Below are 14,759 nucleotides of genomic sequence, written 5' to 3'. Positions count from 1 at the left end.
TTCCGGCGTGGGCGGAGCGGAGCGCGGCAGGGCGGCCATTTTGGTGCGAGGCGCGACGGGAGCGGCTCGGCGCCGCGGGCCGGAGGATGCGGGAGGGCGAAGTCGGCGCCGCCGCGTCGTCACGCCGTCCCTGGAGGGCGGCCGCCGCCCGGCCTCGGTGGCCGCTGGCGGGCCCGCGCGGCTGAGGCGGGCCGGGCGGGCGGAGGGAGGCGTGCCCGCCGAGGATGAGCGCGGGCTGCGGGCGGGACCAGCCCTGCAAGAGAGCCCGGCTCAGCCCCGGCGGCGGCGCACGGGGAGAGCAGCGGCCGCCGCCTCCTGACGGCTGCCCGGAGGGGCCCGGGGGGGGCGGCTCCGTCACCGCCGTGGGGAACAAAGGTGCGTACCGGCCGGAACGCGGCCCCGGCCCGGCAGCCCGCCGCCTCACGGGGCCCATCGCTGCCCGGCTGCGGTTGCCTATGGCCTCAATGACTCGTGTTTCACCTCCGCGGGCAGCGAGGTGATGCTTTGCGTTGCGGACTGCTTGTCAGTGTAGCTAAACCTCTTGTAGTGATTTTTTTTTTAAAGTTCTGTATATCTACTGTTGCAATAAGGAAACTGCAGGCTTTCCTGATCCCGTTGGCAGCAGTGGCTGAGCCCCCTGCCAGTCAGAAGCAGGAGGTAGATGAGTTCACCTGCCAAAGGGAAGGAAAGAGAACCACAGCCACTGACAACTGCTGAGAATTGGCTTTAAATGACAACAAAAAGCAAAATGAAAACGTCCTCCGAATGAAAATGTCTTTCCAGTTGTGAAAGAACTGCTTTGAGATTGTATTTTTTTCCTCCCAGTCCCCTGGATCCTCTGTGTAATTATTTCATGGTCTGTCCTAGTGCAAGCTTGTCTGAAGCATAACATCACAGAGATGTGATCACTGTCACTGGACCAATGTGGGGGGCACTGAGTGTGACAAAATCATCCCGTGCGTTTGGTTTCTCTTTAGGGGAATAAGCATTAGTAATCTTCATGGATAGTTTATGGATAGAGTTAAAAAGAACAGCTTTCTTTTTGAGCATTAGTCATGTCTAGTGTGCACGGTCTTGATGTGAAGTCTCTTTCAGTATGTGGCATACAAGTAAGGTGCTCAGCTGGATCTTCTAGAATGTCTTCTCCACAGATTAATTTGGAAGTTATGTTATTTCACTTCATTCTGAAATTCAGCAGCCTTTCAGGGCTCTCTGTGTTGCTGGTTGTAATTAAAGGTGATAATGCCAACTCTAAAGTTCAGGTTGAATAAATGGTTTTAAGTTGAGGGAGGGAAGATTTAGGTTGGATGTCAGGGGGAAGTTCTTCACTGTGAGAGTGGTGAGGTGCTGGAACAGCTGCCCAGAGAGGTTGTGGATGCCCCGTCCCTGGAGGTGTTCAGGCCAGATTGAATGGGGTCCTGGGCAACCTGGTCTAGTACTAAATAGGGAAGTTGGTAGTCCTGCATGTTGCAGGGAGGGTTGGAGATTCATGATCCTTGAGGTCCCTTCCAACCCTGGCTATTCTGTGATCTGTGATTGTTTTTTTTCCACTCCAAGGCGATTTTTAAGTATGGTCTAGATTAAAAACAAAAGTCTGGAATTTACAAAGGTTATTACTAAAGCTGCAGCTGCTGACTGTGTTACAAATGGAATATTGCATCATGTGTAGTTTTAATAGTGTCTGAGTGCTTCCTTTGGCGGGGATAATAGTGAAGAATTATTTGTGGTGCTTTTATCTTCATCTGGTCATATTCATAGAATCATAGAATGGCCTGGGTTGAAAAGGACCACAATGGCCATCTGGTTCCAACCCCCTGCTATGTGCAGGGTCACCAACCAGCAGACCAGAGCCACATCCAGCCTGGCCTTGAATGCCTGCAGGGATGGGGCATCCACAACCTCCTTGGGCAACCTGTTCCAGTGCCTTATCACCCTCTGTGTGAAAAGCTTCCTCCTGATATCTAACCTAAACCTCCCCTGGCTCAGTTTAAAACCCCTTGTCCTATTACTATCCAGTGTTCACATGCAATCGTGTTGCAGTGTCATCATGCTTCATGTAATGATGTAGTGCATTGTGGTTTTTCAGCTTGTAAACAGAGAACAATTACCACTTGGTTGGAGAATAAAGGACCCAAGACAACTGAGTCCAGAAGGTAAAGCATTCACCGGAGTTATTCAAAAGTTGTGTTCTTTGAGTGGGCCTGTGCAGAACTGAGAGTGCAGGTTGCCTGTATTGGTGTCTACTGAAAAAAATCAACCTTATTTCTGCTTTTTTGCTTTTGTAGCACATCTCCTCAGTGTAAGTGCCTGACAGTGTTTTGCTACAGAAAGCTAAGTAACCTCCCACTCTCCCAGGAGTAGTAAACCTTTTTGCTGACTTAGCTTCCAACTCACTGTTGAGGTTGTTCTTGTAAAGAAAAAGATGAGAACATGTAGCAGGATAAGGCAGAGTGGGGCTGCTGCTTCCAGAGGCAGTCATTCAGCTGTAGTTATCAGGCCACATACATAGTCAATGGCTTTGCCTTTTATTCTGGCTTAACCTAACTCAGTCATGGCTGAGGATTTCATCTGATAGTTCTGTATTCAGCTCACAGCTGTTAATTTATAGGAAAGAGTCAATGTGAGTCCATCTCATTGGGCTGTGATTATATGTATTATGGTGTAAATTGGATCAGAATTTACAGGGTTCTCAAAGATGTTTTGGAAGTGTCAGTGTTGCCTGGCACATGCTACAGTGTGAGGGTGTTTTCCCAATGGGGTAGTGTGCTAGGAGCAACGTTTGCTAGGTAGTTCATCTCTTTTTGATTTTAATTCTATCTTATGTAGAGTAATATCAGTTATCACTCTTCTTCAGTCATCAGGGTGTGAATATATTACTATTGGTGTTTGTAAATAATTGGAAGTTGAAATCTGTAGCAGTGCTAAAATGATCAAGAAAAGCCAGGAAGACTTGTGAAAATGATGAATGTAGAAATATAGAGGGCTCAGTTACAGGCTCACAGTGACAGTGAGCAAAAGCACTTTTCAAGGCAAAGGTAAGAGGATGCTTAAGGAGGAAGTGAATAATTTGGATTTTTTTTTTCTTCAGATTTTCTTTACAGTGTAGGTTTATATGCTCTCTGTCAGCCTTACTGACAGAGCAAAACCTAAAGTTTTGCGGTTAGTAGAAATCATTGCTTACAATCATTCCTTTTAAAAAATTATGTACTGAAATATATTCTGGAGGTAATGCATTAAATTGCTTTACTTCTTTTCCGCAGCCTTCAAAGCAAAATTAATAACAATACTGAAGAAAGTACCAAGATGACTTCTGTTAAAAAAGAAAACGTTTGTGAGCATGATGTGAAACAGCTAGAGAATATTTGCCAGCAAAATTATCCAGAAGTATCTGGGGAAGTTGGCACAAAGCATGTAAATTTGCCTCAGACAGGCAGCATGTGTAACTGGGAGGCTGAGGGCAGAGATCCGGTCTCAGACAGAGTGCCTGTGAAGGCAGAACAGACTGGAGAGGCCTTTAAAAATGCCAACATCGATCAGATGCACAGAACTGGCAAAGAGGCTCAGAGACAGTGTGAGGAAATTGGTGATATTTGGACTCAGAGGAAACGGTCGTCTGGCCAGTCTTTGAAAACGGGAAATACAAAACTTTCTTCAAAAGACACTGAGACAGATGGGCAGGTGGTTTTGTGCAGCTCACAGAAGCTGAAGAGCTGCAATTCTGTTGATGCAGGTGAACAAGAAGAAGGGGATGTAGTTCCGGAAAGCCCACTTTCAGATACTGGTTGCGATGCTTGCGTATCCCGTGTTGGAGGTCCTGAGAAATTGAGCAAATGTCGAAGTAGTTCAGGGGATTCACCTGCTTTTGAGAAAGAAAGCGAACCAGAATCACCCATGGATGTGGACAATTCCAAAAACAGCTGTCATGGCTCGGAGGCTGATGAGGAAACGAGTCCACTTCTCGATGAGCGAGAGGAGAATCATATGGCCAAATCTATAAACAAATCTTTCAGAATTCAATATGGGGATTCTGAGCTGGAGTCAAGGAAATCACAGTTTTCTACTAAGAGTTGTGAAGACTTCGAGGGAATAGATAATTCTGTCAAGGATGATGGTCTGCATATAAAACCACCCAGGATCTCTCCTGCTCCATCAGTGGAAAGCAAAGGTGCAAAACCAGGAGTGAAGAAAGACTCCAAAATCACCTCTCATTTCATGAGGATACCTAAAATGGAAGAGAAAAGGTAGCGTTCCTTCTGCCTCGTCTGTTTTGTTCACGCTTAAAAATTCTTTTTCCCAGGATAAACTTTGGAGTCTGAACTGTGTAAAGAGCATTGCAAAATGCATGTAAAGACATGAAGGTAGCTCTGATGTAAGCTTGAAATAACGTGTTTTTAACAGGAGTACTTTTTAATGATATTTTTACTTAGTGCAATATTTTTAAATATTAAGAGTTGTTAAAACTGGGAATTAAAGAAAAGGAATGAAGGTGATTTTATTTACTGGGGAAACGTCTTAAAACTGTGAGAATTGATGCTTGAAAACAAATTGTGGTGCAGGATTGCTTTCCTAAGCTTAGTTTTAGCATTTATTATTTCATTCAAAATATTTGTGGAGGCTGATGTTTTGTTGTTTTTTTCTTTAGTGTTTATCTTTGCTGTCAAAATAACTGGATCGGTTTTATTGAAGCATCAATGCTACTGATGCTCTGACACCAACAAGAAAAATTCCATTTATTTGAAAGAAGTTGCAGCGATGTGCTAATTTTTTTTGGCAGGTCTTTGTTCATAATTTGGGGGAGAGGTTTGGATGCTACATTAACAGAAATACAAGTCCTGAGCATGACCCAGCACTATATGCTGGATGTTGTGTAAGGACAGTAAGATGATCTATGCCCTGGGGAGCTCAGATTCAAGTGGGAGCTGGGAAAGTGAATAAATGGCAAATGAGGAAGTAGAAACAAGAGGACATCATAAGCAATTATCTCAGTAGACTAATGTCTCCTAAAGTAGGGCAAGAAGGTATTTTGCACATCTTTGCTGGAGCTCCTTCTGGATGCGAGGAGCAGCACAAGGCATTCTTGTTGTGGGAATGAGCCTGAGGGCAATGGAGGGCAGCTGGCTGGTGGTGGGAGCTTGCATTTGAGAAATCTGGTGAGTTAAGTGGACTTGGAAAAGAAAAGCCAGCAGTTCTTAGAAAATGAGGTAAAAAATGTGCCTAAAAAATGTCTGTCATTTCCATAAGTCTTAAAACGTGAGCTTAGTGAATATTCTTTTTGCTAACTGAAATTTGCTGCTACTATAAAAGTAGCAGAGGCTGAATGAGGCAGGCCTGTGTTTGTCAGTGCAGGTGTGTGGTGTGTTGCAATAATCACATGTTTGAAATGGGAAACTGATGGAAAGGTTTCACTGTGTGCATTGGTGGGAATCCTCCTCAGTGCTTTACAGAACAGTTAGAGGGTAGTATATGCAGCTGTAGAGATGTTCTGAGCCTAAGCAAGATGTGAAGGGTGTAGACTCCTGTGCCTTGCAAAATAGTGGCATTGTCTGTAGTGCTAAATAGAGCAGTTAGCAAATGCTAAAGTTTTCCTCTGTTTGAGTTAGACCAGGTTACAGCAGAGAGTGGAGTGACTGAAATCATAACTTGGGGAGAAAGAAGCGATAGCGAATTGAACAGCTCTAAGTCATCAGTAGTGCCATGTCAGAGTTATTTTTTGGCTCTCAGATAGGCATGGTACGCCTGTACCAAGTGTCATGCTGCTGTGGTTGCCCCTATTCATGTGGTCTGTAAGGTCTGGGGTTCTGCTCGCACCTGGGGCGCTGGCGTGTGTAGACAACATGAACAGGTTGGACAACATCTTTATCCAAGGGTGGAGCAATCTTGCTAGGGGGAGTTAAGAACTTTAAACAGTACCTCAAAGTGTAGGCTTTTAGCTTCTTTTGCATATTACTCTGAGAACTTTGTCTTTTGGCTGAGAAACATCTGGTTTGTCCCATCAAGCAACCAGCCAAGACAAAATCAGATTTCAAGGAACGGTCACAGCAAAGGCTAGCAAATAAACTGGCTTGGTTATAAATGTAACCCTGAAGTGTAAGTGTTTCTATTTGCCTACCAAGTTTTTCAGTGGAAATAACATTTTTCAGCGTGTTTCTATTTGAACAGCAGGAAAGATAAGTGCGAATTCAAGTCTCAGCGAGCAGGAAGGAAGATCCCTAAGTATGTGCCACCACCTCTTCCAACTAATAAGAAGTGGTTTGGGACGCCGATTGAAGAGATGAGGAGAATGCCTGTGTGTGGGGCTCGTCTTCCACATCTGAGACCCTCAGCCAATCATACAGTAACTGTCAGGGTATGGTAACTTCAGTGTATTACCTGAAATCACATTTCTTACTGGGCTGTTCAAAGTATGGAATGCTGTATCAGTCTCATAGCATTAGCAAACTGTGGAAATCTTTCTTTGCCATTCTTTTCCAGCAGACTGGGGCAACTGACTTTCCTGAAAATTGAATTTTTTCATGCTCATAACTAAGATAGTAACATCCAGAATAAATGTGATTATAGTTTTACTGCTCTGGCCTGATAGGGACAAATATATATAATTTTTTTTTCACGAGAGTGTGTAATTCCTTGTCTGAGCTGTAAACTGAGAGTTTCTTTGCAAGTACAAATTGTACTAAGATGATTTGGTGTTATATTTTGATTGTCATGTGATTCTGTTTTGGGTTCAAGAATCTGGAGAGAAGGGGGAAAAAAATCATATGCAACTGTATCAATGCATTTTAGACCAAATCTGACTCATGCCTTAAGTCTTTTGGAGTAATGTGCAGTCAAATTGTAAAACGTGAGCCTGTAAGGTCATGGATGAATCCTAAACAAAAGAAAAGCATATTAAATTTAAGTGCGAGTTATGAGAAAAATTATTGCTATTAGAGAGCTGTGTAGCAGACCAGGTCCTTAGAAACATGGTATTTCCAAGTTTTTTTTTATATTTCTAATATTTTGTGGAAGAAGCTTGCAATATTACTGTATCTGTAATGATTTATTATCCACTTCAGTGTTAAAGACTAAAAATGTTGTTATTGTACATGGATATGATTACACTTGGAATTGTTTTGACAATATTTTTTGAAACTGTGTAGGTACTTCTTAAATTCATGAATAAGGAATACTTCAGCTGATGATTGGACATAAAACTAAATTTGTATATAACCTTTAATGTACATCAAGCAGTCAGATGATTGTATTCTTTTCACCAAATGTAAGACTTGAGAGAACCTTAAAGATCCTCTAGTTTTTACCTGCAGTCTGAATGGAGCTGTGAAATTCTTCTTCATAACCTTCTCCTTGAGCATTCACCTTATGCTTTGATCTGTAGCTTATGTTACAGTGGGTTTAATGGTGAGATTGTTGGTTTTTTTCCTAACTGAATGCCCATCACATTGCTTGTTGTACCTTTCTCCATTCCAAAGGAGATGGGTTGTAGATCAGAGTTTTTTTCTTAACTCAGTCTGTGTTTATTCTTTATTTCTTTCTATAGAAGAAGTAGAGCCTGAGCTTCTTTCCTCTTCTTTGTGTGTTGTAGGTAGACCTTCTGAGGGAAGGAGAGGTGCCTAAGCCGTTTCCAACTCACTACAAAGATTTGTGGGACAACAAACACGTTAAAATGCCCTGCTCAGAACAAAATCTGTATCCTGTAGAGGATGAGGTAAGATAAAATGCTTACAGCTGTGCAATAAAACTTGTTTATGTGTAGATTTCTTTTCAGTTTGCTGTGCTTTCACACGTGCTCTGTTGACAAACTCAGTGAAGTTGGAGCACCTGGTAGATGAACATATGTGGTCTGAAAACACTACATTCTTTGTTGCGATACTTAAGAAGAAGGGGAAGATACATATTTTTTTTCTTCTAGTAGTTATTTTTCCAAACCCTTTCTGGGCTGGTGTGTGTACATATGTGTGTGTGTGTGTATATATATACATATATATATATTTTTTTATAAAACTATTTGGGATGCTGACAAATGTGAAAGAAACTGTTACAAAAGTACAGATACTCAACATATCTTTTTTAGAGAAATCAAGTAACTCTTATAAAATATCGTAGCAAGGAAGACAATTATTACTAACTATAGCTTTCTGATTTGTATAACTTCATCTGACTTTATTTTTGGGCTTTTGTTTTGAAGAATGGAGATAGAACTGCTGGAAGTAGATGGGAACTAATCCAAACTGCCTTACTCAACAAATTTACATGCTCGCATGATTTGAAGGTAAGCTTATCAGTTTGGAATTGGCTCTATGTAAATAAAGCTATAAAAATACTTTCAGGCTCTTCATGTACTGTTGTAAATGATTCTGGTTTAGTCCTATATTTTATCATTTTTATAAAGAAATAGTCTCTGCTATTTGAGGGATCCTTCATGAATTCTACACATTCAAAACTGGAGATTGGGAAACTTTTTTTTTTTTTTAATTTTCCCCTGCTGGTCACTTCAGGTTATGCCTTTCATTTCTTAAATAACAGCTCTGCTGAACTGCTGTTATAATAGCTGCTAAGCAGCGTTTTCAAGGTCCTGTGTTTAGTTCTCTATAAAGTACATGGTGTTGACTTTCTCGGTGTTGAAAATCAAGCGACACTGTTTTTGGAACTTCAGTGTGTAATCTGTTTTCTTCCCAGTTTGGGTTCTCTTAATAAAATTGAAGGGTTAAAATAGTAGTTTCAGTGTTATTTGAAGTCTGTTTTCCTATCTGGTTCACTCTATTTGGTGTAGTTCTGCAGGCAGACTAGACAGGATATTTGCAGCTTGAAAAACAGCTGCTTGGAGTGGTAGTTGGCAGTACACACATTAAATAAATAACATAGCCATTAAGTAACTTTAACTGGAAATCACTCAGTCACAGAGAAATTACATTTCTTTATTGTGGAATCTACAGAGACCTTCACAGAAATACTGAAAAACCCACTTTTGTAAGTGGCCAGGAGGTCATGAAAACTGCATTGTGGTGAAGCTGCTTTGAGTTTCAGTTAGATTCTCAATTGGCTTGTCATTATTTAGATTCCTACTGGCTATTCACTTGCTTATGCAGATACAGAAAGAATTGTGAATCTTCCTCTATCTGGTGAATTATCTGGTTAAAATACTCCTTGTGTAACTCTTCATGCTGACATCTGTTCTCAACATCAGATGCTTATACTTGACTTGATAGTTTGCTGAAGGTGCATATCACCTTTAATCAGGATAAAAAGAGTAATCTTACTGTGTTAGAGGAGAGAACTGTACCTGAGAGTTTCCATGGTTTACTTGATGTGTTTGCTTGTTACTTGACTGCTTGGAACAGTTTAGGTACAATATATGCAACATGCTTGTGCACAGTGATAGGTGGGGAAAAAAAGTTCGGATACTTAAATGTTACCACCAAATTTTTTAGGTGTTGTTGAAACAAATCCTGTATAAATCTATACAGAGCTCTTGGTCCATGATAGCTGCCAGTTTGTGATAAGTGTAGCATGCAGGCTTTTTCTATAACCAAAATGGATGTGAAATGCCCAGACAAGGGAATTTGAAACAATAGCTCTTGACAATAGTATATTCCTCTAAAAGGGCAAGAAAGCAAGTTGCTGAAAAAATCCTCACTTTTTGGAGACTAATTTACCTGCTGATGAATTTTACTCTTCTTCTTGGCTTTTCAGTCAGGAATTAATGAAGTATCATTTGTAGAAGCTTAGAATTGCTGTCTGTTTTCTGCTAATAGTGTGAAAAGCAAGAAATGAGGTGTGTGCAAAACTGTGGGTGTATTTGAAATGAGTAATTGCTGTCCCTCAGCTTCCTGTGTTAATATTGTTTGATTTGATATTCTTCTCAAAGTTTTTAAAGCTGATTCTTAAGAAGGACCTCGTTGATTTTGTTACAGTTATGATTCTTTAGGCTACTGAACTGGTAAAAATTTCTGCTAGGTCCTTTACCTCAACAAAGAAAGCAAGAGCTGGGCAGGGAGGGATGTTGATACCGTGGGTTGTAGGCAGGCACAAGCACGCTTTGTTTTGGGGTTGTTGGTTTTTGGGTTTTTCTTTTTCTGCAAGGATAAGCCTGTAGACTACAGCTTATTTGATGCTGGACCTGAAATGTGAGATTCAGTAATATTCAGAATTGCACTGTATTAATAGAATCATGGAATGGCCTGGGTTGAAAAGACCACAATGCTCATGCAGTTTAAACCCCCTGCTGTGTGCAGGGTCACCAACCAGCAGACCAGGCTGCCCAGAGCCACATCCAGCCTGGCCTTGAATGCCTGCAGGGATGGGGCATCCACAACCTCCTTGGGCAACCTGTTCCAGTGCTTCACCACCCTCAAAGTGAAAAGCTTCCTCCTAATATCTAACCTAAACCTCCCTTGTCTCAGTTTAAAACCATTCCCCCTTGTCCTATCACTATCCTTCACAGCCACATGGAATTCACATGGCTCTGTGACAGGTTGTATCCACTAGATGGTACTGTTTCTTCAAAAAGGAGATCTGAGAAAATGTTTTTTCTCTTGTTAACAGAGTGTTTTGTTGTGTTCTTTTCACAGGAGGCTATTCTGAGATACAATGTTGCTTATGCCAAGAAGTGGGACTTCACAGCTCTCACTGATTTCTGTGACAAGGTAAACCACGTTGGTAAGATAGAAATAAGAAATAAGAAGAAAAGCGAACTGCAAACAACTATGTTGTCTACGTGTCTTAATACTTTTGGCTTATTTTTCCCTTTGCAAGAGTAGAAGTATTGCTGTTGTTTATGTGGATAGTTACTTGGCTGACAACTTCAGTTAAAATGATAATTGACTTTGTAAGCAAGATTAATTTCAAATCAGAAGAAGCTAATTTCTGTGCTTCGGTAACAGCTGAGGTTATTGAAGGCAAGGTGAGAAATGTCTTTTTTTTTTTTGTTGAGGGAAACCAGGTTTATTAGTAGACTGTGTTAACATTTCCAGTGTGATGGTTTCTTGTAAAAAGGTTTTTTTCCTTATTTAAACATCTTTAATGCTGTATTATAGTGATGATTGTATAGACTGTGCTATGCTGGTCTGGCAGTAACTTTCTGCTATATGCTGAGATGATAAATTGATAGTGTGAAGCCTTTGAACGGTTGCAGTGGTTTGTGTGATTTCATATTACCTTCCTGGAAAAGGATGGAATAAAAAAATGAATAGTAGGTGCAAATGCAACTTGAGGTATTTTTAACGTATGGCTTGGCTTAATTTCTGATCATTGGTCAGTTAAAACAGTGTGGGATGAGATGCAATAGAAAATGTTCTACTTTTCTTCCAGCTCTTATGTTCTCGTGTGCTTCATTTTTGGAGGGAAGTGTTCTGAAGCTGCATTTAGGTTCAGCAGAAACAAAATTTGTTAGTTACATGTTTAGTTAAAACAGGTGTCTGCTCTGTTCATCTGATAAAGAAAGAATTGCTTTTTGCTGCCTCTTGCTGATAAGGACTAGTGTTTTAAAGAACACATTTTGTTTCTTACGCAGCATAATGTTGCTGATAGAAAGAAATGCAGGTTGTGCTGTATGTGCTCGCTATGAGAGCTGTGTGTACTGGCCCATCTTTCCTGTTATTTAGATTGTCACTGTCAAGATTATGGACTTGTGGCCTCTTTCCCCCTTTTGTACTACCTGAAATTGACCTGGCCTGTTCAATTGGCCTTAGCTGTTCATTCTGGTTGTAAAGTATTAACAAATTATCTATTTAAAAATCTTCTCAGGGATGTTTGTGCTGTACTGCTACAAAAGGATATGAGCTTGTCATGGTGCTTTCATAGCATGTATCTGAGAATTTGGAAACATGGATGCTTAGATGGAGATCATCAGCCAGGGAAAGTAAGTAGTGTCAGCACCCACCTGAAAAGAAGGGACCAATAGGGAAATCAGCTGTTGGTGAAAAGGCAACTTCTGGCACCTGGGAATGGTGATGTAGTTCTAAGGTTCCATATAAGAGGGAGCAGAACTGTTTAAAGATGGGTTTTGGAGGAAGTTGAAGAGTGTGGAGCTCTATATTGAAGGACAGTGAAGCTTTATAGCAGTGTCCTTGTAAACTGTAGTAGCAAAATCATACTCTGGCTTTGTTTATTGAGTATGTTGAGTTTAGTGGAGGGAAAGCGTCTTATACAAAAAGATGCTTAAAATCTTCTTTGTTATTAAGATATGTGTGAACTCTTCAGGCTTCGTAAATCAGTAAGCTTGCTTATCTGAGTGAGGTGCTGAGGTTCTCTGTGGAAATGCCCTGAATATAGTAGCTGTACTGGAGTGTGCCTTTGGAAATTCTTGTATCTGGGAGTAATTAAGGGATTTCGGTTGGCTACTTGTTTTCTTATTAATCCCATGATTTTGAGGGAACAGGGAAAGCATTTCAGGTGATAATTGCTCAGTGCAAGTTGAATGTTTTTGCTTGAAAAACACTGGTTGAGTAACCAGGCAAAGGAGGAGCAGCTCAATGGGGAGTTTGAGAAATAGTCATAAACAGATAGTAAAAAAGAAAAAATTAAAGATATTAAAACTACTGAACTATTTATGAGCCCCAGATAACTGTTTGTATTCTTGGGTCCTCTACTTAACCAATAATTTTGTCATCTGATTAAGAGGGGAACTGGATCTGCAAATCTAAGGGTGTCTGCATTAATGAGTCATTTGGACCACTGTGATTAGATAGAACTTATTGAATGCAGATCTATTAAATTACTGAAGCATCATTTGTTACTACATTTTCTGATTCTGAACACAGATTACTTCATCTATTAATCTGGTAAATGTTCATATGAGAGGGTTTATCTTGTATCATGTTTCATGTTTTATTTTCCTTCTGAGTTATAGAGTCAAAATTGTTTTCTTTCCAAATTCTGCTTGTAAGATTCAAATTATTTTTTTTTCTAGTAATAATAATTCCTGTTATTTACTAGCAACAAAATCATAATTAATCACTAAGTTAGAATATCTTAAAGTTGGAAATAATTTAAATTGCCTCTGCTTTGCAATATCAAAGAACTGCTTTTGCTCAGAACATTGAATTATTGTAATACCTATACAAAATGGTTTCTTTTTTTGGGGGAAGAAGGCATTTGATCCTTTCTGTTCATTTAGCTGGGAGATGCTTCTGATGCTGGACTCATGACTTAATAAAATGGGGGACAAGAGCTTAGATTGAGAACCCTGCTTGAATCCACTGGAATTTCATGGTTGTTTTTAAATGCTCAAAATTACATGCAATTTTAGATCACTTTTGTGACAGCCTTTTAAGATTTTGAAAGTTTGTTTTCATTCTCCATCGGGTTGAAAAATTGTTTGTCTGATGATGGAGGGATTTCCTATGCCTTGGTGCTGTTTTTGCAAAGGAAGAAAATTTACTGCTGATGTGTTGGACGCAGTGAAACCATGAGACCTGAGTTCCAATCCATTCTGCTCCTTTCTAGTTCTGTCTGGACAGAACTACAGGAGTTCTGTCGAAGAACACCAGTGGCTCTTTATTATCCTTGAATGCTCTGTTGTGTGCTGGAATCTATTTTGAAAGATAATTTCCTAAAAACTGTTCCATCGTCATGAAAAGTTTTGTTCATCTTCCCAAGTGCATACCTTGACAAAAACAGATGGGCCGTTCATTGTCAGAAGAGGGAGCCCTCACACTATTTTCAAAACAGTATCTTGGATGTTTGTTCTTGGTTGAAAGTAAAATTCCTGCTTGTACAGTCAACTAAGTTTGGGGGCTTGGTGGTGCTGCTGCTTTTGGCTGTTGTTTCTTTTAAAAAAAGTTCACTGTACTCACCAGTAATGTACCTATAGTTGTTGGTGGCTTATTTTCTTCAGGCATCTGACACCTTTGTTGTTTTCTATGTAATTTCCATGCTGTTGTATTGATTTGCTTTTGCATTTGTCTGTCAATATTGGCAAACAGGCTTAAGATTTATTCAAGTTATTACTTACTGGATGAAAGTTGTTAGTGCTAACATTTTTAATCTTACTTGCATGATGTTTATAACTTCAAAGTCATTCTTCCATCTGTTTGCTTAGAAAAAAACTAGAAGGCAGATAGGCAAATGTAAACAGCAAGTGGAAAAGGAATTGTGAAGAAACTGCTATGGATTTGGCTATCTGGAGACCCAGAGCAACCTGCTCCAGATGAGCACTGTTTATAGGAATGGTCCTCGCTCATGTTAGGTTGGCAACCTTTTGATCAACAGTGCTAGGTACTATAGTAGGCTTTCTTGTTTGCTTGTTTTGGTTTGTTGGTTTGTTCTCCCTTGTGGATGGGCCCTTCTCCTTCCAGGAACATCCACATTCTTTTGCTCTTTCCCGAGCACATAAAATAAAAAGTTGTCATTCGGGGCTTATTAATGCCTCAGTCTAATCTCCAGCAGTAGCAACTTCATTTTAGGCAAAGAGAAGCAGTCTGTTATCCTTAAACGTCTGGGCAAAGAAGTTAATTGTAATATAATGACTTCACACTATTCAGTGCTGAGAAGGATTAAATCCAGAACTTACTTGTGACAGTAAAAGACAAACTGTAGCCTCTGGTGATTACTCACATGCAGAAACTGTAAATATTTTGACTCTAAGCTTGAACTCTTATGGAGCATAGAGTGAAGACGGTAGTTCAGGTAAATTTGTGTGGCATAATCAGTGATGGTCTTGGAGCTTCTGTGAGTCATCTGAAAAATGCATCATGATACTTCTTCCAGATGTTCACTTTGTGTCTGTAACGGGTTTGTTTGGACTCCTTCTCTGGTAGAAAGCT

General features: G+C 40.4%; 1 protein-coding gene across 3 annotated transcripts in view; it reads left to right on the top strand.

Annotated features, from left to right (window-relative positions):
• The first annotated feature begins 42 nt into the window (after window positions 1–42).
• PARG (poly(ADP-ribose) glycohydrolase) overlaps window positions 43–14,759 on the top strand; it is a 60,550-nt gene continuing 45,833 nt past the window's right edge. The window contains exons 1-7 of one of the 3 annotated variants that reach the window (XM_031602479.2): window positions 43–375; window positions 2,087–2,153; window positions 3,261–4,241; window positions 6,163–6,346; window positions 7,580–7,702; window positions 8,183–8,266; window positions 10,566–10,640. In XM_031602479.2, coding sequence (XP_031458339.2) covers window positions 225–375; window positions 2,087–2,153; window positions 3,261–4,241; window positions 6,163–6,346; window positions 7,580–7,702; window positions 8,183–8,266; window positions 10,566–10,640 — 1,665 coding nt within the window. In that variant the 5' untranslated portion in view covers window positions 43–224. Of the gene's footprint in view, window positions 376–2,086; window positions 2,154–3,260; window positions 4,242–6,159; window positions 6,347–7,579; window positions 7,703–8,182; window positions 8,267–10,565; window positions 10,641–14,759 lie in introns of all 3 variants that reach the window. The other 2 variants (XM_031602478.2, XM_090144777.1) reach the window with 2 other exon arrangements.

The sequence above is a fragment of the Phasianus colchicus genome, chromosome 8, assembly GCF_987193195.1.
Source record: "Phasianus colchicus chromosome 8, bPhaCol1.hap1.1, whole genome shotgun sequence".
Taxonomy (NCBI): Eukaryota; Metazoa; Chordata; class Aves; order Galliformes; family Phasianidae; genus Phasianus; species Phasianus colchicus.
This window is presented reverse-complemented; position numbering and strand designations above follow the sequence as displayed.